Below are 22,527 nucleotides of genomic sequence, written 5' to 3'. Positions count from 1 at the left end.
CGCAAATTAAAATGCCCCGTTTAATTCATGAAGTAGCGTAGCCTTACTTTACATGTATATATATATGTATATTATATATTATATATATAATATATGTATATATTTATAATATACATATATTATAAATATAATATATGTATATATTTATAATATACATATATTATAAAAAAATGAGTTTATAAAAAAAAATTTGAACTATGGTGAACTAACTTTGTAATACTATGCAAAATATGTAAATGAAATTAATGATTGAAGGTAATATACAAAATGCTTAAAGATATTGTTATAGAATAAATTGCATTTTAGTGTCAAGTATCATTTTATTAAGCATAACATCATATATTTAAGTTACTTTGTCCAATTATATGTTGTTAATTTGAAATTCCAAACTATTCGAATATTCGAAAGTCAGACAAATTAATATTCGACAGTTAGACAAATTAATTTGAAATTCCAATTATAAACACCTAGTTATAATTAATATTGTGCTTTATAAGTTTTTGGACTGATTTATAAAGTTTGAAAAGTTTAAGGTCAAAATTATAAAAATGCTAACTTTAAATAATAAAATAAAATTGAAGAATGGCCACATGGCCAGTGGCACGTGGTGTGTGCTGAGTGAAACAACAAGTTATTACCCTTAATTAAGGGACCTTCTCTCCCGTAAAAAAAAAAAGAAAAAGAAAAAGAAAAAGAAAAAGAATAGTACAGAGGGTTTTCACTTTAATCTCTTCGATTTTCATTTTTCTTAATTCTCAAATGAGTTAAGATTCTTGATGATATTTAACTAACAAATCAAATCAGTGGACCTTTGTCTAGTCCTTAATTAGTGTTATTTTTATACTTGTGATATTCAATTGACAAATCAAATCAAAGTTATAAAGAGTTACGACATCACTTATAAATATATCAAATGTTTTATTTTTTGTCAAATACCCTAAACAAAAACTAAAACTTCACAAATGAAAATATTAAGAAAAAAATCAGATCTCTAAAAAAAAAAAAAAAAAAAAAAGAGCAAACCGGCCGTGTTCTTGGCGGTCTGCTATAGAAGCAGACCGCCCGTGTCCCGGGCGGTTTGATTATATTTGAAAAAACTCATATTTTGAGAGTATTTTTGTAAAAAACTATTTTTTTTTGGTTATTAATAAAAATGGCCGCTCAAAAGAAGGCGAGGTGAATTTGTCAATTCCAAAGCGTAAGAAAATTCTCTCCAAGTTATCTGGAATATTCTATTTCTATTCTTCTCTTCCATTATTATTTTATTATTTTTTTTCTGTCGTCACTCATCAGTATTTGTACTGAAGTGACTGGACTCCCTTCTTATCCTCCAAAAAATATAATTGAAAAGGAAAGGGTACCAAAAGAGAGTGCGTGCCCAGTTACCTGAGGTGCAATTTAAAAGAACAAACGGTCCAGATTAATCCCAGTTGGGCCAAACTCAATCCGGAACCGGTTAGATTGTAGGGGGTATGCTTTGAGATTCGTGCCACATGCAAAGAACGGTTCAGATTTATAGCTTGCACCTGGGGGTGATCCGAGATGACTCGAAAGTCGAAACCAAAAAAACCGATTTGAAAGAAAAAATAATTGCACAGTACCGTAATTGAAGTTCACGCCACCATTAAATCCAAGAATTTGATAGGCCCCACTTTCTGGTCCTTGTTAAAATTGAAGATTGTTAATCGCTTTTTCGACAGGACAATCAATCAATGGAAGTCTGAAATCCTCAGGTGGCGTAAACCTTACATCTTCTAGCAATAAGCTCAGAGAGAGAACGAGAGAGAAAGAGAGAAAGGAGATGGATCAGGCTTCACTCTGGTTCACTGTCGTTGTACTATGCTTAACGGTCTTGGTGCGTACCGGTGATGGTAGTTATATCAGGTACAACACAACTGCTGGTCCAGTGGCCGGTAAGCTGAATGTGCACCTGGTACCGCATTCGCACGATGATGTGGGATGGCTGAAGACCATTGACCAGTACTATGTCGGAGCCAATAACAGCATTCGGGTTTAATTCTTTGTACTCTTCTCAATTTCTATCTGACTTGCTTCTGTCATTTATGGTAAATAAGAACAACGAATCAATTAGATAATTCACAGTCACCCTAGTGAAGCAAAATATAATTGGTACTAATTCAATTAAGCTTTTATTTTTGAAGAAAGATCCAAGTCCTTGCCTGATATCTGCTCACTCTGGTTCTTTTTATATAGTCTTCAATTTACATTATGTGGAGTGTGCCTTCACTTTTTGTTGTTGTATACTTCAATTTCTTTTCGTTATAATTTTGTGTTTCCTTTTTAGGTATCAAGCATGATCAGTGTCCTGGATTCAGTTGTTGAAGGCTTGCTTAGAAATCCAGACAGGAAATTTATTTTTGTAGAACAGGTAAATTCTAAAGTCCTTCGTCTATTGTTTATGATGCAATTAAAGTTTAATTTTATCCAATTATGTTAGGCTTTTTTCCAAAGGTGGTGGGAGGAGCAAAGTGAAACAACTCAATCCATAGTAAAAAAGCTGGTTGACTCTGGTCAGCTCGAGTTCATGTGCGTATTTACCATTTTAGAAAAAATAAAAATGAATTACAACTGTTCTATATCTATTTTACGATTTACAAAAGTTCATCACCGCAGTTGGAATAATTTGATCCAGAAATGGTGGCTGGTGCATGCATGATGAGGCAACCACACATTACATTGATATGATTGACCAAACTACCCTTGGTCACCGCTTCATAAAAGAGCAATTTGGCAAGGTCCCAAGAGTTGGGTGGCAGATCGACCCGTTTGGGCACTCAGCTGTGCAAGGCTACCTGCTAGGAGCCGAGGTGAATTTTACAAATCAAAACCTTTCATGAAGATATGTACACAGATTGCTGAAATGATTAAATTTGAAATGGCAGCTAGGTTTCGATTCAGTGCATTTTGCTAGAATAGATTACCAGGACAGAGCCAAGAGGAGGGCAGATAAAACTCTCCAAGTTATATGGCGCGGGTCAAAATCCCTTGGCTCCTCTTCTCAGGTTATTTGATATATGTTTATTCTATTCCAAAGAATTAAGAGATACAAAATAATAAAATACCGTGGTTCTTTGTGTAGATATTTGCAAATACATTTCCAGTGCATTACGGTCCTCCTGATGGTTTTTGTTTTGAAATCTTTGACAACATTATACCAGTTCAGGTAATTCTTTTCTATCATTTCTTAATACGCGTTGTGATATTTTGGTATTTCTTACGTTACAAAATTTGTGAAATAGGTATCTCAGTTGATGCGACTCTTTTATCACTGTTTCCCTAATGAAATTTCTGCAGGATGACCAACTTCTATTTGACTATAATGTGGAACAGCGTGTACACGATTTTATAGATGCTGCTTTAACTCAGGTTTTTTTTTTTTTTTTTTTTTTTCTTTCTTGGAATTTGTCATCACTTGATTTGCATTATTTAATACTAGACCAAATTCACTTTTTTGTTGTTGTTATTTTTACTTCTTTTCTTTCAGGCTAATGTGACACGTACCAATCATATAATGTGGACAATGGGACAAGATTTCAAGTACAAATATGCTGAATCATGGTTTAAGAACATGGACAAACTTATCCATTATGTTAACAAGGTATATAGTCTCTCCTAAGGAAGCATGTTTATGCTTTAGTCCCTTGTAAAATAATATATATTTCTCTGTTATATAGATAGTTTGAGGATAGCTTTCAATTAATAATACATTCTCTGTTGAGCTTAAATTTGAGAAATCTGACAGATCTTATAGAGCACTAATTTCTGTAACAGGATGGTCGAGTCAATGCTTTTTATTCAACACCATCCATTTATATAGATTTGCTAAATTCACTGGAAGACTCATGGCCATTAAAATATGATGATTACTTCCCGTAATCTCTCCCTCTGTCTTACTCTTCAATACTATTAGTTCTATTATTGTCAACCTGCTAATTTCATTATGTCCTATAATGATTTGTAGTTATGCTGACAAGCCAAATACTTATTGGACTGGGTATTTCACCAGCCGACCTGCTTTCAAGCGATATGTCCGTGACCTAAGTGGATATTATCTGGTACTACACATTCTCCTTTTTACTGGAATTAGAAATCAGAAACAGACTATGCGGACCTATTTTTGCTAGTAATGCCACAATGCTGGGGATTAAAAGTCAGGCACCTTTATCAATTTGTGTTTACATTGGTTTTTGTGATCGACTTCACTTTTTATTGGAGGCGCTGGTGTCAAGTTTGATCTGCATAATAATGGAATTATTCTTTCTAAACAGGCTGCACGGCAACTAGAATTCGTGATGGGCAGTACATATAATGATCTCTATACACCAAGTCTAGGAGATGCATTGGCAGTGGCCCAACATCACGATGCTGTCTCTGGAACCTCACGGCAACACACCACTAATGATTATGCCAAACGTCTTTCCATAGGCGCATCTAAGGTATCTGTCTTTCTTCATTTTGTTATTTGTTTGAGTTTTTTGTAGTGATAGAGGTTGTACTTGTATTTTTTGGTTATTAATTAACTTTTTCAGGCAGCTAAAGGGGTTAATGTTGCTCTCACTTGTCTAACTAGTCAAAGCAATACGTGTTCATCATTGGCTGAAAAACTTAGTCTGGTACATGTTATTTTAGTCTATTTTATTATTTTAGCTTCTGTTTTTCAACTTGTTATTTGTTAAATTCTGGTTTTATAACAAAGTAAAAATAGTAATATAATAGTTTGGTTGGAATAGTCAGAAACTCAGAATAATATAATATTAGTGAGCTTCTGTAAGCTCTGGTAAGCTGGTACCAGCCATACCTCAGGAGTTACATTTTGCTAACTGAAACTTGCTTTGGAATAATTTAGTGCAATTTGCTGAATATAAGCTACTGCCCTGCAACAGAGCAAGAGATCTCATCCAAGAAAAGCTTGGTATGGTTCTCTTATGATGTAATTATTTTTCTATGTATTTGAGAATATATTGAGTCTCAATCTTGTAAAGCGTTTGACATTTTTAATATGTAGGTGATAGTGGCATACAACCCTCTCGGATGGCACCATACTGATTTTATCAGGATACCAGTGAGTACAATACTGTTTGCATGTCTTTGCAAATGCACCTCGATAGAACTTCTTTGCAAAGTTCTCAGAATAATGGTTTATTGTTTTGTGATAATGTTGGTGCTTTTTCTGGATATTCTCTGATTTTTTATTTTTTTCAGGTCAGTGATGACCAGCTTGTAGTAAAGGACTCAAGTGGAGCTTCTCTTGAAACACAGTTTGTGGAGATAGATAACATCACTCTAAATCTAAGAAAATTTTATGTAGAGGCTTATCTTGGAATATCCCCAAAACAAAACCCAAAATATTGGCTTATTTTTCAAGCTTCTGCACCTCCTTTGGGTTGGAGTTCATACTACATATCCAGACAAACTTCAAAAGGTAAAACATAAACAATATAACAACATGAAGCAGAATAAAATACAAGGTTTCTTACTGAAACCATGTAAAATTTTTAAATGCCTTTGCTGACCCTTTTTATTAATGGAGCAGTGGACACAAAAGGTGAATATGAAGCTATACTAACTTACTTGGAGGATGACACTATTGAGGTGGGGCCTGGGCCTCTAAAAATGTCCTTTTCCTCTTCTGGTCAACTGCAAAGCATGACCAACTATATAACAGGCGTTAGTTTTTTTTTGCCTTTTTATTTATTAATTTATTTATTATTCTCTGTTGTTTTCCAAAGCCATTTTTGGTTTCTTATTGAACCTTAATATGTTTAGATTAACCTGCCAATACAACAACGTTATCTCTGGTATAGTTCCAGTCCAGGCGACGCATCAGACACTCAGGTTCCCAAATTTAATTAAACTTATTGCAATATTTTTCTTTTCAGAATTTATCCTAATTTATTGACTTACTATTGTAGTTGTCACTTTGCATGGTTAATTTGTAGGCTTCCGGTGCATATATATTTCGACCAAATGGGACTCATGCCACTAGTGCCTCTAGTTCGGTAATTCAATCTGATACTTATTTTCTTTTGCAATTTTGATATTGGTTTTTCTTGAAATAAGGTAATATATATTTTTACTTTATTTGCTTGCTATTTTTGTTTGTTTGTTTGGAATTTTAAATAAATTGTAATTGGTATCAGGTGGATTTAAAGGTTCGAAGGGGTCAACTAGTTGATGAGGTCCATCAACAGTTCAATTCATGGATTTATCAGGTCAGTCCTTGAGTTGTAAGTTATTTTTGTAACATTTTCCTTTGGAACGATTTAAATGCAAAATGCAATTAACTATTTTTCAGGTGACAAGGCTTTACAAGGAGAGGGATTATGCTGAAGTTGAATTTACTGTGAGTCATTCTTATCTTTCTTTAGACAAGGCTTTATAAGGAGAGGGATTATGCTGCAATTAACTATCTTTCTTTATCGTGACAAAATATCATGTATTAATATATTTTGAATTTTCTTGTCGCATTGCATGCAGACAAAAAGAAAATACCAGAGCTAACTCTGGTGGCTAAATACAGATATTTGCCTCACTTTATCTTAGAAGCATAAATTTTTTAATGTTAGAGAAAAAAAAGAGGCTTAAATTGTAAATTTGATGAATATGAAGCTATATAAATTTTGATGATTCATAGTGTAAAATATAGATATAACTAATTAATATCCACGTGTAGATTGGACCAATACCCATAGAAGATGGAGTTGGAAAAGAGATCATAAGTAGACTTACAACAAATATGGTTACAAACGGTACATTTTACACTGATTCAAATGGAAGAGACTTTCTAAAACGGGTTAGTTCAACAACTTTGACATCTACTAACAGCTTCTTTTTTTACCATCCCATTTAATAATGGGTTGTTCCAATATGTAATATAGATTGGCAACTTATCTTTTCGCACAAGCTTGGAAGTTCATATTTCAATTGTTTGAAATAGGTAAGGGATCATAGGGAAGATTGGGATCTGAATGTGACTCAGCCAATTGCTGGAAATTACTACCCGGTACTTGATTTCTAGTTTTTTTTTTTTTTTTAATGTGGCAATTTTTTCATTGCAAATTTTAGATGTACTTTTTTATTTTTTTTATTTTTTATAATCTTATAGGTTAATCTTGGGGCATATATAGTGGATGAGAACTATGAGCTCTCTATACTTGTCGATCGTGCTATTGGAGCTTCAAGCATTCTAGATGGTCAAATAGAATTAATGCTCCATAGGTAATTTTCCCTCTATTCTTTTATTATCTCTTGTTGAGGAGGGGGGGGGGGAGTGTATGGAAAAGGCCAAGTCTTATCTTTGATTGGGCTGGAATTGTTTTTGTTGAATTCTAGGCGGATGCTATTTGATGATCACAAAGGGGTGGGGGAGGTGCTTAATGAAGAAGTTTGCGTAAAAGAAAACTGCGAAGGCCTTACAGTACTGTTAAATATATTATTTTATGAATTTGTGCACATATCATTTTTGACATAAACTACTTAGTTAATTTATAATCTCTTTACTGTATTCTTGTCTCAGATTAGAGGAAATTATTACATCGGAATTAACAAAATAGGAAATGGATCATACTGGCGCAGAACAACTGGCCAACAAATCTACTCTCCATTTCTTCTAGCTTTCTCATATGAGGTATAAGATCGTGTGCTCCCTTTTAGCTCATAGTTTTCTTATTTGTCATTTGTATTTGATGGGAAATGATCAAATGCCATCCCGATGTAGTCAAATGTGGAAATCATTTTTGGGGTTAAGGCCCTTCGGGGGTACAAAATTGTGAATATGCCCTTCAGATTGGTGAATTACTTTTTTATTTACTACATTTTATACTACTTTTTATTTATGTAGGATGAGGATAGTTGGAAGTCATCTCATGTTACAAAATCTACCCTGATGGAAGAAAATTACAGCTTGCCTCCAAATGTTGCACTGATCACACTGCAGGTTTCTTTTAATAAGGATATATTTTAATATAAAATTCTTGTAACAAAATTTTCTGATGTTATCAATTAATTTATTGCTGTAGATTCTGGATGATGGAAATGTACTTCTACGATTGGCACATTTATTTGAGGTAATGAGTTCTAAATAAAAGAAATTCTCTGTAGAATGTTCGCATAGAAACCCTCCAAACACATTTAAGTTACATGTTTGACGTGAATTAATATTCATAGGCTGGTGAGGATGCTAATTATTCCATGATAGCAAGTGTTGAGCTTAAGAAGCTCTTCTCTCAACGACCGGTATGTTATTTCCAATAGTATGTCCCGCTTTGTACCAAACACAACTCGCTAGATAAGTGATCAATGTTTTCATTCTTTTTCTTAATTAAATATTTAGTTATGTTTCTTTAACCAGTTCAGATTAAACCAATTTTGTGGTGATAGTGTACCAGCAAGTCCAGCACCATGGAAACCTGCTTAAATTACCAACCACTTATTTATTTACTGTCAGGAATACTAACCAGTTGACCAAATGTGTTGCTACCTCTAAGATATGTTTGCATATGGCATTTTCTTAATCACTTTTGAAGTATACTTTCTCTTCTGTTTCTAATATTTCATGCCTTTAACAGATAAAAGAAATAACAGAAACAAGTTTATCAACAAATCAAGTAAAATCCGAGATGAAGAGGCTAAATTGGAAAATTGAAGGGGGAGATCAAAATACATCATCTCCTGTAAGAGGAGACCCAGTTGACAGTGAAGCTCTTGTGGTAGAACTGGGACCTATGGAAATACGCACATTCTTATTGAAGTTTTGAAATCAGGAACTTAAACATGTAAAGTTTGGATTCCACTTCAATAGTTTCTTGCTATTGTGAATGTCTCCAATTAATTAATGCTGAATGATTTTCATCAAATAAGCCAATTTGTTTCTGCCTGGTTTAAACGTGCAAATTTGCACGTGTATATTGTAGACTAGAGAAAAGTAATTGCAAGAGATGCTCCAAGTTTGCAGAGAACTCGTTTTGTTATGGCAGTTCATAATACATTCCATGCTGGAATCAAGAAAGATTGATGTATGAACTATGAACAATATACTTAGCTAAAATTTGATCAACGTCCAAGCAGTTTTGACAGCAGCAAATTTTTCCGGACAAAATGGTAAAATACAACCGAACAAATGCACCTAATTTTCAGTCCCTTCCATCATATTTTGCAGTTGTTTTGACGGATAATGACTTCGTTATTTCCATTACCATGACAAGAGAACAAAATAATTATAATATAAAATATCAACTCCACTTTTTTTACTCTCAAGAGTCAACTGCTCCCTCCTCCACTAAACCTTACATTTTATTTTCATCTCTAATTATTAGTAACTTAAGGTGATTGATGATTGAGATAGCTGTAGGACTGTAGTGAGGAAGCAAGGTAGATACTTCTTCTACTTTGTTTATGTATTTATTTGGGATGTGGTGGTGATTATTTTTTGGTCAATTTTGTATTTTTTGCAAAAATAACATGATTGTTCCCATCTTTAAAAAGTTTGACAAGACTGTGCTTGGTTTTTCAACACATACAGTAAATATTTTTAACTAAACTTATGCTCGAACGAGTAAAAAATGTTGATTTTTTTTTTTTGGTAAGTTGAGTTCAGTGAAAACTGTTCATTCATAAACTGATTATAATCTTATCGAATATTTGAAAGTCAGAATAATTTTGTTATTTTTTTTTATATACGGAATAAAAAACTTCTATGGTCCTGGACATAATGTGGTGACATTTCTTATTCAAATACGGAATCCTTTCTAGTGCATTTCTTTACACAAGTATATATGGTATAAAAGAGATTTACCAGTATATCATTGAGAATATTATTATTCTGTCTGTTCATGCAAACAATCACTTTTTAATGTTTCTTTGAATGAAACAACTTTTCTAACTAACATACTATATATAAACATGGTGGTTATGACGCATGAAAGATATAGTAATGTACAAACACGGGGGTTATGACATGTGAAAGATATTTGTTACAAGTAGCAACTAATAATTAACATAAAAATGTACTGATTAACAATACTATAAGATTGGACGGTGGGGCTGAATAATTAATGTCTTTCTAATAGGAAACAACAAACTCAAATTAATTAAGAGACAACTGACAAGTCAATTCATGATGTATTATTGCGGCCTTAAGATATGTCAACTTGTTTAGAGGTAACAAAATACTGGACGTGGATTGCACGATTTGCGCTACAGAAATTTATTGCAAAATGATTTGATAATAAAATAAAAGTTGGGGTCCAACTCATGAAGATCCAGTGGGTAATTTATATATATATTGGGGCTTGATAATAGTCGCTGCTAAGGAAAACAAAAAAGCAGCAACAAAGCTATGAACATGCATGAAGAACAGATAATCACATCAAAACCACATATATATTACACAAATTTAGAGGATAAATTTTTGTCAAATAATATTTTGTTGTTGTTGTTGTAAACAAACTTTTCAATTGACGATCTCAAAATAATATCGTATTATATAGTCTCACAATTTCTTTTTTACCTAGTATTTATTTATAAAATTGAGCATTTGAAAATCCATCCAAATGTGTGCTAGGAGAATTGAAGGATTGAAGCATGAAGATTTGTTCGATTAGAGATATAAGTTCAAGATTTTTTAAGAAGAATCTTCACCAACTTTTGGAATGCACAAATACTCAACAAAACTTACTTTTTATGCACGAATCTCTAGACAGATAAATGGATGGATTTAGAATAACAGAGTCTTGCGATCTCTTAAGAATCACAGCAGATTTATTTCCCCAACTTTTAGGTAACCTAAGTACCACTTGGTCAAATTGTCGAAAGTTAAACAAAATCAGAAAGTTCAAGGACTTGGTCAAAACTACATAAACAGTTACAACGGTTTTGTATGAACTTGCTATTTTTTTTTTAACTACTAATACTTTATTGTGTATTACAACAACAAATACAACGATAATATTTTTTTAGTAACAATTTATTTTGTACTACACAAACAAATACAACGATAACAATTTATTTTGTACTACACAAACAAATACAACGATAACAATTTATTTTGTACTACACAAACAAATACAACGATTTTAACAATTTGTTCAAGAACTTGATTAAAATCATGAACTCTTGATTCCCTATTATTTACTACAAAAAGAGTTACAGCACTTAATCAACAGAATACTGTGATAACTGTTATTTAAACTAGCCAATATATGATTTTTTTTTAATAAGCCTATATAACGTTTTTGTATATAGAATTCAGAGTTAGTAATCCAATTCTATATATAATGGCTATTTTCTAACAAATATAACAATTAAATTGGGATTTACATAAACCGTTGGAACAAGGACCTTTAATATTCGTGTCAAAGCAGATCCGATAGTCTGGATCTAAACTCAAAATTTGAGTTACTTTGGAGATCCAAATTCCATAAGAGATATAGGAGTTCGAATATTCCCGCTTAGAACTAGGGGTATCAATTAATGGGTACGATACCGGTAGGGTGGAAATATTTTCATATTCATAATCATTAAGAATTGACTTTACCCATATTAATTAAGAATTGACCTTATCCTACCCTACTCTTACCCGTTAAAATTATCGGGTAACAAAATGGTAGCGGTGAATAAAGAATAGGGGTGTCAATGGGTACGATACGGGTAGGGTGGAACCATTTTCATACCCATATCCACTAAGCAATGTTATCAGAACTGGATCGGATATCGACCCGATAATACTTCGGGTCAATGGTTTACTAGTTGGACCGGTGGATCAACCGATTCAACCACTGATTTTTTTAATAACACTGAATTATTTAATAGAGAGGTTATTATTCAAATAAAATAAAAGTATTAATTAGTCCTTGATTAATTTTAACTAAGTGTAAGAGTATAAAAATGTGTATTATTGAACTAATATATTAAATAAAAGTTTAATTTGTCTATTGATGAGATAAAAATCAACAAAAAAAAATGAATGACTAAAAATTTATGTATTGTGATAGAAAAGAACCGTTAATAATTCATATTAAATTTTCTAAAGTTCAAAATTATTTAAAAAATAATAATATTATGACGATGTATCATGTTTAAATACATAATTGTTTAAAATAGAATACATTATAGCAATACAAAAGACTACACAAATTTGCTTACAGAAAATCACATGTTAGGTCCATTTAGCCTTTTCCTTTTACTGAGGAATAAATGGATCCATATCCGCTGCTATTCTTTACTCTCTGTATCTCTCTTCAAAGAAGAGTAGAGAGAGAAAGGGAATCATGTGGGAGAGAGAGGAAGAGGAGAGAGATAGAGAGAATAGCAGGAGAAGAGCAGCAAATTGACGAGCACCGGATATGGATCCGGAATAAATTGCCAAATGGGCCCCTGCTAGTTCAAATTTCAATAAAAACATGAAAGATCGGTTGGTTTGGTTCACTACTTTTGAAAAAATTGTCCGGTTTTTTTTATTTCTTCCCGGTTTATATGCATATTTGGTCTTATAAACGAATCGAACCGGACTTGGTTCTGGTTCCGATTTACTCCGGTCCACCCGTTCGGTCTGGTCCAATTTTAATAACAATGCCACTAAGAATTGACCTTACCCATACCCTACCCATACCTGTTAAGAATTTTCCTTACCCTACCCTACCCATAGCCGTTAAGATTAGCGGGTAATGAAATGGTAGTGGGCGAATAAAATAATACAAATAAACCATCAAAACTTATCATGTCATACATATGCAATCACAATTACTAATATAAAATTAAAATATAAATATGCAATTAATTCTAAGTAATAGTTTTTTTATTAAGCAAAAAAAATAAAATCACAAATATCTCTTCTAACAAATTCAATTCCTTAACTAAATAATAAATTAACATTCAAATAAAAAAGTAAAATATTTAGGATAATATTTTTATTATGATATAATTTATTTTATATAATTACTCATTACCCAACGGGTACGAAATAGCCTTTACCTGTATCCATACTTGTTTATCTAACGAAAAAAAATCCTTACCCATACCCATATCCAATAATTTAACGAAAAAAAAATCTTACTCATACCCGTCTTAATTATCGAATACGATACGGGTAGGGTAAATGGATGTCATTGACACCCCTAATAACGAATACTACTAATATAATAATTAGTTTTATTATATTTTGCAAATAGAATATATAAAATCATTAATTTTACACATACACAATCACATTACTAATAAAAAAATGTACAATTAATTCAAACTAATTTTTTTTTATAAAGCAAGAGAATTCAAGAACACAATCTCTTTAGATAATTTTTTTTATTTAACTAAATAAAAAATGTGCAAATAAAAGTAATATGTTTCATGATTTTTATAGTAAAACACTAAATAACAAAAGCCCATCACTAATTATTGCTGAAACTATATTATATGAAACATTTCACAAATAAATTTTTTTGAAGGACCACACAAATAAATTTTACCATCACTAGTTATTACCCAAACATTATTATAAAATTTTACTTTATACCATTGCTCTATAAGATAATGGATACTAAATAGGCTTTACCTATATCCTTACATGTTTAGCTAACAAAAAAAAAATTATTACCTATATATATCCATATCCAATATGCTAACGAAAAAAAAAACTTATCCATACCTGCTTTATCGAATACGATACGGGTAGGGTAGACGGTTAAAAGGGTATAATTGACACCCCTACTTAGAGCAGGGACAGATGAGTGTGCGTTACCAATATGGATCTCTTAATTACGGAAGAAAAAACCAAGAAAAGAATAATCAACTTGATGCATATATCTTCCAAATATATATAAATACTTAACAATCAATTATTAATTTAAATCAATATTGTATGGTACATTATATCAGTGCACTCTCTAAAAAACTTAAGCACACCTAACCGTAATCTCTCTTCGTACATAGGTGATCCCAAAAATACCTCACCATGCATGAAAAGCGTACAAACCCTAATTTTATCTCACGGTACGTACCTATCTCCTTGCTTTAAAGACGATCTGTACTACATTTCTTGCTTCCTTATTTTTTTTTTTTTTTTTTTCTTTTTTTGTACTACAAACACAAACACAAACCGAAAGCCCCATCAACCTCACAGTAAACGACAACACAACCGACCACAAACAAATCTCAATATAGCAAATATTTCTTCTCCATTTCTCAATCTTTAATGCCTTCATTTTCTCAATTCGCGTAATAACATAGATTGAGAAAACCCTAGCTGGTAGCTAGTTAGTTATTACATACATATCCTTCTGATCAAAGTCTAAGGATACGGCGAAGATTGTCGGTTGCGCCGTTATCCACACCAGATAAGTTGTTTAATTTGGCTTCTTCAAAAACTGCTTCAGTATTACAGGCTGTAGTTCTTTTCATCTTTGGCCTTAAAAGAGCGAGACCCGGCAATGGCAGACTGCTTGGAGGTGGTGAAATCGAGTAACAATCTAAGATATCCCTATCCTTCACCTGACTTGCATCCATGTTGTTTTCATCGTTAGTCATGTAACCGGCAGGAGAGAACGAAGGCTTTCGTTCTAAGGGGATTTTTACATTCTTTGATTGAACTCGAGGTTCTTTTTTCATTGCTCGTGGTTTCCTTTTTGGAGCGGTAGGGGCAATGAACTTTTTGTGATTGATTTGAGAAGGAAACGAGGAATTTTTGTTGAGAGGAAGAGGGAGGAGGGGAGGTTGGTTAGGTTTAGGGAGAGAGAGGGAAGAAGAGAGTGTTGGAGCAAACGGAACGGGGGGATTTTGACAGAGAGGGGGCATGGAGTTTAGCGTGGCAGCGGTATTATAATTGTAGAGAAGGTGAGATAGAGAGGTTCCTGAGGAATATGGTGAGTAACAAGAGGATGAAGATGAAAACGAAGAGTAGCTATTCATTGATTTGATTGATCGAGGGAGAGGAACATCAAGGGTGCTTCTCGGAGATTGATCGAACAGTATTTTCTCCATATTATAGAAGGTTTTCTTCTTTGGTAGCGTAGAATTGAGAGGTGTTCTTGATATATATATGTATATTGTGCAAAGATTTTTTTTTTGTTTCAAATAAGAAACTTATACACACATCCTGGTTTGTCTAAAAAGCACCAAGGATGGCTTGAAAGCAATCAAATATTTCGAGGATAGGCGAGGAGAGAAAAAGCTAAAGAGGAGATGAAGGCAAGAAAAGAGAGCAAGAGATGCAATATTGTATTGCACCTAAAGAAAGGAAAAATAGAAGCAATGTCCTACCTAGCTCTCTCCCTCTCTCCAAAGCATCCCATCAGGGGCAAAGGATTTTGAGGCCTTCAACTCTTTTTATAGAAATCAAAGAAGTTAAGAGGGACAGAGATGACCTCTCCTTGTTACCAACCACTTGATATAATATATAATTCTTTGTTGTAAGATTTGTTATAGACCGCCCATCTTACTTCCTGGTTTGGCATCATGTGTATCATTGAGATGGTGGTGCTTTATGGTTTGAGTCAATTATAAGAATCATTGTTATATTAAATTACAGATAGATCTTATATATACCTAATAAATTTGACTACCTTGACAACTAATGCATAACCTTGTCAAAATTAGAAATTATGTACACACACACACACACACAACATAATATTTAATCACTCCGTCCTCCGTTGTAAAGTCTTGCAACATATAACCAAATAATTTCTAAATTGCATTAAACTTTTTTTTTCCAACTATCTTAATAAAGAAAAAGCACATCTATATATAATTTATGCTTTTATGTTAGACAATTATATATTGCTCCAGTTAACAAATAAGCTAGGTCCACTATAAGACTTTAAACCCTATTCCATAAAATTTTAAAACTAACTTTTGTATATTATTATTTTCTACAATAATTGCACAAGAAAGACATGGATCCAATTTATGTAACTATCTTTTATCTTGATGTTTTTTAAGAATAAATTGTTAGTTTTTCAAAGGAACCTCTCCGCGCGTGTACTAAAAGTGTTGATAACCATTTAATAAGAGTTTGCAAGTAAATTAAATATAGCTTTTGTACCAAGTATCTTGACTTTTCATATATAAGCTGGTATATATATATAGATTAATTATATCTATCATAAACTCAATTTTAACAAGGCCATATATATGTAAATCATCTACAAAAGAAAAATTACTATGGACCTACTCATAGATTTTTTATTTATTTATTTAACCGATCGAGAAGTGTCTTGAGATGCAATAGCAATAAATTAACATTTTGTTAACTACCATTAGGAAATACCAATATTGTTCATGGATATAAATTTGTACATTGAGGAGAGAATTACTCATCAAAAATGAATTGTGGGCAAAATTCAAGGGCTCGTTATCATTTTCTGTATGTATAGAGAGGAAATAAAAAATCAAAATTACTAATAAAATGATGAAATATAAACCATAAAGGTAGGAGTGGTTTTACTAAAAATAACCGACAACCGGCGCAACAGGGTTACTCCCACCACCATATATAAAACCCCGTTCAACACACTCCAGTCATAATTCCTCCATTTGTTATTAATGGAGATGTCCGGTTAGGAGAATCCACTCTCTTGTTGAACTGCCCTCTCTCTCTCTCTTTTCACGTAACTGCAGAGGATATGGGACCTATGAGATAGAACTATAGGCCGGCAACCGCCTTTTCAATGTACACCGTTAGATCCGGACATTGCTACAGCCGCAGGGAAATATCTGACCGTGAATTTTGTCGACTTAAAAAAAAATCTGAAAACCGGACACGATCGGAAAGGGACAGCTAAAAGCTTCTTTGACAAGTTCTTTCTAGACTTGGTTTAAGCATTGAATGAGAAAACAAACAATGAGCGGTCATTGTAAATATAATAATATTCTTTTGAATATTAAGGTTACGGTAATATATATGCAACATCCTAGAATGCTACGCGTAGCATAGGTCTCCATGCAACGGCTTAATATATGACTTTTTAAAATCTTAATGGTCAATCTGAACTGTTTATCTTGTTGTCCATATTAATATGTGTTTGGAGACCAAATTTTACATTTTTTTGGAATTTTTTTACTATTTTTTTTATGGTCCAGATTTGCTGAAAACAGCGATTTTCAATAAATCTAAAAAATAGTAAAAATTTTCCAAAAAATGTAAAATTTGGTCTCCAAACACATATTAATATGGAGAACAAGATGAACGGTTCGGATCGACCGTTATAATTTTGAAAAGTCAAATATTGAGCCGTTGCACGAAGGCCCTCTATGCTACGTGTAGCATGCTAGCATATTCCAATATATATATAAGGAGGCATCCAATGCCTCATGGTTTTCGTACCTCATTATATTTTATATTTTCGTTTTCAAAGTATAAATTGTTGATCCAAACCGTTCAATATGATGTCTATACTAAAATATGATTAGGGATGAAATTTTATAATTTTTGAAAAAAATTTACTATTTTTTAAGATGAGTAGAAAATCACTGTTTTTTTAACGGTTTAAAAACATTAATTTTGTACCTATCTTAAAAAATAGAAAAAAAATTCCAAAAAATATAAAATTTCAACTATATACATATTTTAGTGTAAATATTATGTTGAGCGGTTCAGATCAACAATTTGGACTTTGAAAACGAAGATATAAAATATGAGATATGATGAGGTATGAAAAGTATGAGGAGGGTTCAAACGCACCCTACTTTTTGTGCTCCTAACGTGCAACCTCCCCTCATATATTCATTTTTAAAGTTCAAATAGTCGATTCGAACCTTCCAACGTGTTCTTCATACTAATATGTGGTTGGAGACCAAATTTTACATTTTTTGGAAATTTTTTACTATTTTTTCAGAATTTTTGAAAATCATCACTTTGCTGAATTTTTTATTATTGTTTAGTTTAATCAAAAATTCTAAAAAATAGTAAAAAATTTCCAAAAAATGTAAAATTTGGTCTCCAAGCACATTTTAATATGAAGAACACGTTGGAATGTTCGAATCGACTATTTGAACTTTGAAAATGAATATATGAGGGATTATGAGGGAAGGGTACACGTTAGGAGCACAAAAAGAGGGTGCATTTGAACCCTCCTCTCTCTCTCTCTCTCTCTATATATATATATATAGAGAGAGAGAGAGAGAGAGTGGCTAATATCAAAACGTTTGCACCACGTCTCCCGTGCAACCAAGTCATTTTCCAATTTTTAAAGTCCAAATGATCGATCCGAACCATTAGATGTGTTCTCCATATTCAAATGTGCTTGGAGACCAAATTTTACATTTTTTGGAATTTTTTTACTATTTATTAAGCCACTTTGAAAATCGTTGATCTAACGGTAGCTTCTGATTTTACTGTTTGGTTAAGCCACCATTGGATCAGTGATTTTCAAAGTGGCTTAATAAATAGTAAAAAAATTCCAAAAAATATAAAATTTGGTCTCCAAGCACATTTGAATATGGAGAACACATCTAATGGTTCGGATCGATCATTTGGACTTTAAAAATCAGAAAATGACTTGGTTGCACGGGAGGCGCGGTGCAAACGTTTTGATATTAGCCACTCTCTCTCTCTCTATATATATATGCTAATAAACAATCGATTGTTTATAGTCTCCCGTGCAACCAAGTCGTTTTTCCAATTTTTGAAGTCCAAATGATTGATCCAAACCGTTAGATGTGATCTCCATATTAAAATGTGCTAGGAGACCAAATTTTACATTTTTTGGAAATTTTTTACTATTTTTTCAGAATTTTTGAAAATCATCACTTTGCTGAATTTTTTATTATTGTTTAGTTTAATCAAAAATTCTGAAAAAATAGTAAACAATTTCCAAAAAATGTAAAATTTGGTCTCCTAGCACATTTTAATATGGAGATCACATCTAACGGTTTGGATCAATCATTTGGACTTCAAAAATTGGAAAAACGACTTGGTTGCACGGGAGACTATAAACAATCGATTGTTTATTAGCATATATATAGAGAGTGGCTAATATCAAAACGTTTGCACCACGCCTCCCGTGCAACCAAGTCATTTTCCGATTTTTAAAGTCCAAATGATCGATCCGAACCATTAGATGTGTTCTCCATATTAAAATGTGCTTGGAGACCAAATTTTACAATTTTTGAAATTTTTTTACTATTTATTAAGCCACTTTGAAAATCACTGATCCAATGGTGGCTTAACCAAACAGTAAAATCAGAAGCTACCGTTAGATCAACGATTTTCAAAGTGGCTTAATAAATAGTAAAAAAATTCCAAAAAATGTAAAATTTGGTCTCCAAGCACATTTGAATATGGAGAACACATCTAATGGTTCGGATCGATCATTTGGACTTTAAAAATTGAAAAATGACTTGGTTGCACGGGAGGCGTGGTGCAAACGTTTTGATATTAGCCACTCTCTCTCTCTCTCTCTCTCTCTATATATATATATAGAGAGAGAGAGAGGAGGGTTCAAATGCACCCTCTTTTTGTGCTCCTAACGTGTACCCTTCCCTCATAATCCCTCATATATTCATTTTCAAAGTTCAAATAGTCGATTCGAACATTCCAACGTGTTCTTCATATTAAAATGTGCTTGGAGACCAAATTTTACATTTTTTGGAAATTTGTTACTATTTTTTCAGAATTTTTGATTAAACTAAACAATAATAAAAAATTCAGCAAAGTGATGATTTTCAAAAATTCTGAAAAAATAGTAAAAAATTTCCAAAAAATGTAAAATTTGGTCTCCAAGCACATTTTAATATGAAGAACACGTTGGAATGTTCGAATCGACTATTTGAACTTTGAAAATGAATATATGAGGGATTATGAGGGAAGGGTACACGTTAGGAGCACAAAAAGAGGGTGCATTTGAACCCTCCTCTCTCTCTCTCTCTATATATATATGTATAGAGAGAGAGAGAGAGAGAGTGGCTAATATCAAAACGTTTGCACCACGCCTCCCGTGCAACCAAGTCATTTTTCGATTTTTAAAGTCCAAATGATCGATCCGAACTATTAGATGTGTTCTCCATATTCAAATGTGCTTGGAGACCAAATTTTACATTTTTTGGAAATTTGTTACTATTTTTTCAGAATTTTTGATTAAACTAAACAATAATAAAAAATTCAGCAAAGTGATGATTTTCAAAAATTCTGAAAAAATAGTAAAAAATTTCCAAAAAATGTAAAATTTGGTCTCCAAGCACATTTTAATATGAAGAACACGTTGGAATGTTCGAATCGACTATTTGAACTTGGAAAATGAATATATGAGGGATTATGAGGGAAGGGTACACGTTAGGAGCACAAAAAGAGGGTGCATTTGAACCCTCCTCTCTCTCTCTCTCTCTCTCTATATATATATATATATAGAGAGAGAGAGAGAGTGGCTAATATCAAAACGTTTGCACCACGCCTCCCGTGCAACCAAGTCATTTTTCGATTTTTAAAGTCCAAATGATCGATCCGAACCATTAGATGTGTTCTCCATATTCAAATGTGCTTGGAGACCAAATTTTACATTTTTTGGAATTTTTTTACTATTTATTAAGCCACTTTGAAAATCGCTGATCTAACGGTAGCTTCTGATTTTACTGTTTGGTTAAGCCACCATTAGATCAGTGATTTTCAAAGTGGCTTAATAAATAGTAAAAAAATTCCAAAAAATGTAAAATTTGGTCTCCAAGCACATTTTAATATGGAGAACACATCTAATGGTTCGGATCGATCATTTGGACTTTAAAAATCGAAAAATGACTTGGTTGCACGGGAGGCGTGGTGCAAACGTTTTGATATTAGCCACTCTCTCTCTCTCTATATATATATGCTAATAAACAATCGATTGTTTATAGTCTCCCGTGCAACCAAGTCGTTTTTCCAATTTTTGAAGTCCAAATGATTGATCCAAACCGTTAGATGTGATCTCCATATTAAAATGTGCTAGGATACCAAATTTTACATTTTTTGGAAATTTTTTACTATTTTTTCAGAATTTTTGAAAATCATCACTTTGCTGAATTTTTTATTATTGTTTAGTTTAATCAAAAATTCTGAAAAAATAGTAAAAAATTTCCAAAAAATGTAAAATTTGGTCTCCAAGCACATTTTAATATGAAGAACACGTTGGAATGTTCGAATCGACTATTTGAACTTTGAAAATGAAGATATGAGGGATTATGAGGGAAGGGTACACGTTAGGAGCACAAAAAGAGGGTGCATTTGAACCCTCCTCTCTCTCTCTCTCTCTATATATATGTATATATATATATATATAGAGAGAGAGAGAGAGAGTGGCTAATATCAAAACGTTTGCACCACGCCTCCCGTGCAACCAAGTCATTTTCCTATTTTTAAAGTCCAAATGATCGATCCGAACCATTAGATGTGTTCTCCATATTCAAATGTGATCTAACGGTGGCTTAACAAAATAGTAAAATCAGCAGCCATCGTTGGATCAACAATTTTGTAAAATACTTAAAAAATAGTAAAAAAATTCAGAAAAATATAAAATTTGCTCTCCAAGCACATATTAATATGGAGAACAAGATGAACGGTATGTATTTCGGCCCATATACATTTGAATTTGAACGTTTGAATGTAAAAAATAGTAAAAGATCGACCGTTTGAATTTTAAAAAGTCGAATTTGAACCGTATGTATTTCGGCTCATATACATTCGAATGCACATTAGTCACTCTCTCTCTCTATATATATATATATATATTTTGTAATGATTGGATGTCAATTAAGTCATCCAACTAATTAATATCTACAAAGGATTATTATTTTTGAGTTTCGAACCTAAAGCCTCCTACGTGGAGAGCATTGCCTTTGCCACTAGATCTAAGGCTAGTTCTCTATATATATAGAGGTTGGTTAATATCAAAATGGTAGTTTCTGAACCGTGGAACTCTCAATTCGGTTTTGCAATTTTCAAAGTCCAAACAGTCGATTGAAATCGTTCAACATGATATCTCTATTAAAATGTATTTAGAGACCAAATTTTATATTTTTTGGATTTTTTTTTTTACTATTTAAGAAGGTTTGAAAATCGTTTTTTCAATGGTCCAAAAGTTTTGTATTGTTTATTAAAATTAACAATTTTGAAACCATCTTAATAAATAGTAAAAAAGTTTCAAAATATATAAAATTTGGTCTCCAAGCAAATCTTAACATGGAGATCACATCTAACGGTTTAGATCGATTGTTTAGGACTTTAAAAACTGCAGAACCAATTGGTAGTACCACAACTCAGGACTACCATTTTAATCTTAGCCAACCCCCCTCTCCTATCTATCTATCTATCTATCTATCTATCTATCTATCTATCTATCTATCTATCTATCTATCGATCGATCTATCGATCGATCAATCGAGCTTGGTTACTTTACTTCTATAAGCATATGAGGGCAATGCTTATAAGTTAATTTTGTATTTTTAATGTCCAAATGGTCGATTTGAAGCACTCAACATGTTCCCTGTACTATAATGTGCTTGGAGACCAAATTTTATATTTTTTGGAATTTTTTTACTATTTTTTCAGAA

General features: G+C 32.5%; 2 protein-coding genes across 3 annotated transcripts in view; one reads left to right on the top strand and one right to left on the bottom strand.

Annotated features, from left to right (window-relative positions):
- ATRAD17 (RADIATION SENSITIVE 17) overlaps nt 1-22,527 on the bottom strand; it is a 77,421-nt gene that overhangs the window by 25,137 nt on the left and 29,757 nt on the right. The gene's annotated exons all lie outside the window — the stretch shown is intronic.
- On the top strand, nt 1,540-8,978 carry LOC144547257 (alpha-mannosidase-like). 2 transcript variants are annotated; one of them, XM_078295853.1, is made up of 29 exons: nt 1,540-2,011; nt 2,306-2,389; nt 2,459-2,547; nt 2,654-2,828; nt 2,904-3,023; nt 3,101-3,184; nt 3,316-3,387; nt 3,506-3,619; nt 3,793-3,893; nt 3,983-4,076; nt 4,290-4,457; nt 4,551-4,634; nt 4,868-4,933; nt 5,027-5,083; nt 5,224-5,443; nt 5,555-5,688; nt 5,788-5,856; nt 5,961-6,020; nt 6,162-6,233; nt 6,317-6,364; nt 6,695-6,814; nt 6,959-7,024; nt 7,127-7,239; nt 7,354-7,438; nt 7,538-7,648; nt 7,862-7,957; nt 8,040-8,087; nt 8,188-8,256; nt 8,589-8,978. In XM_078295853.1, the coding sequence occupies exons 1-29, from the start codon at nt 1,802-1,804 to the stop codon at nt 8,775-8,777; spliced, it is 3,018 nt and encodes a 1,005-aa protein (XP_078151979.1). In that variant the 5' UTR covers nt 1,540-1,801; the 3' UTR covers nt 8,778-8,978. The 2 variants fall into 2 exon arrangements, with proteins under 2 accessions (XP_078151979.1, XP_078151980.1); XM_078295854.1 differs by having other exon boundaries at nt 2,635-2,828.

The sequence above is a fragment of the Carex rostrata genome, chromosome 31, assembly GCF_964058835.1.
Source record: "Carex rostrata chromosome 31, lpCarRost1.2, whole genome shotgun sequence".
Classification (NCBI taxonomy): Eukaryota; Viridiplantae; Streptophyta; class Magnoliopsida; order Poales; family Cyperaceae; genus Carex; species Carex rostrata.
Note: the sequence above shows the minus strand (reverse complement) of the source record. Positions and strands in the feature narration are given on the sequence as shown.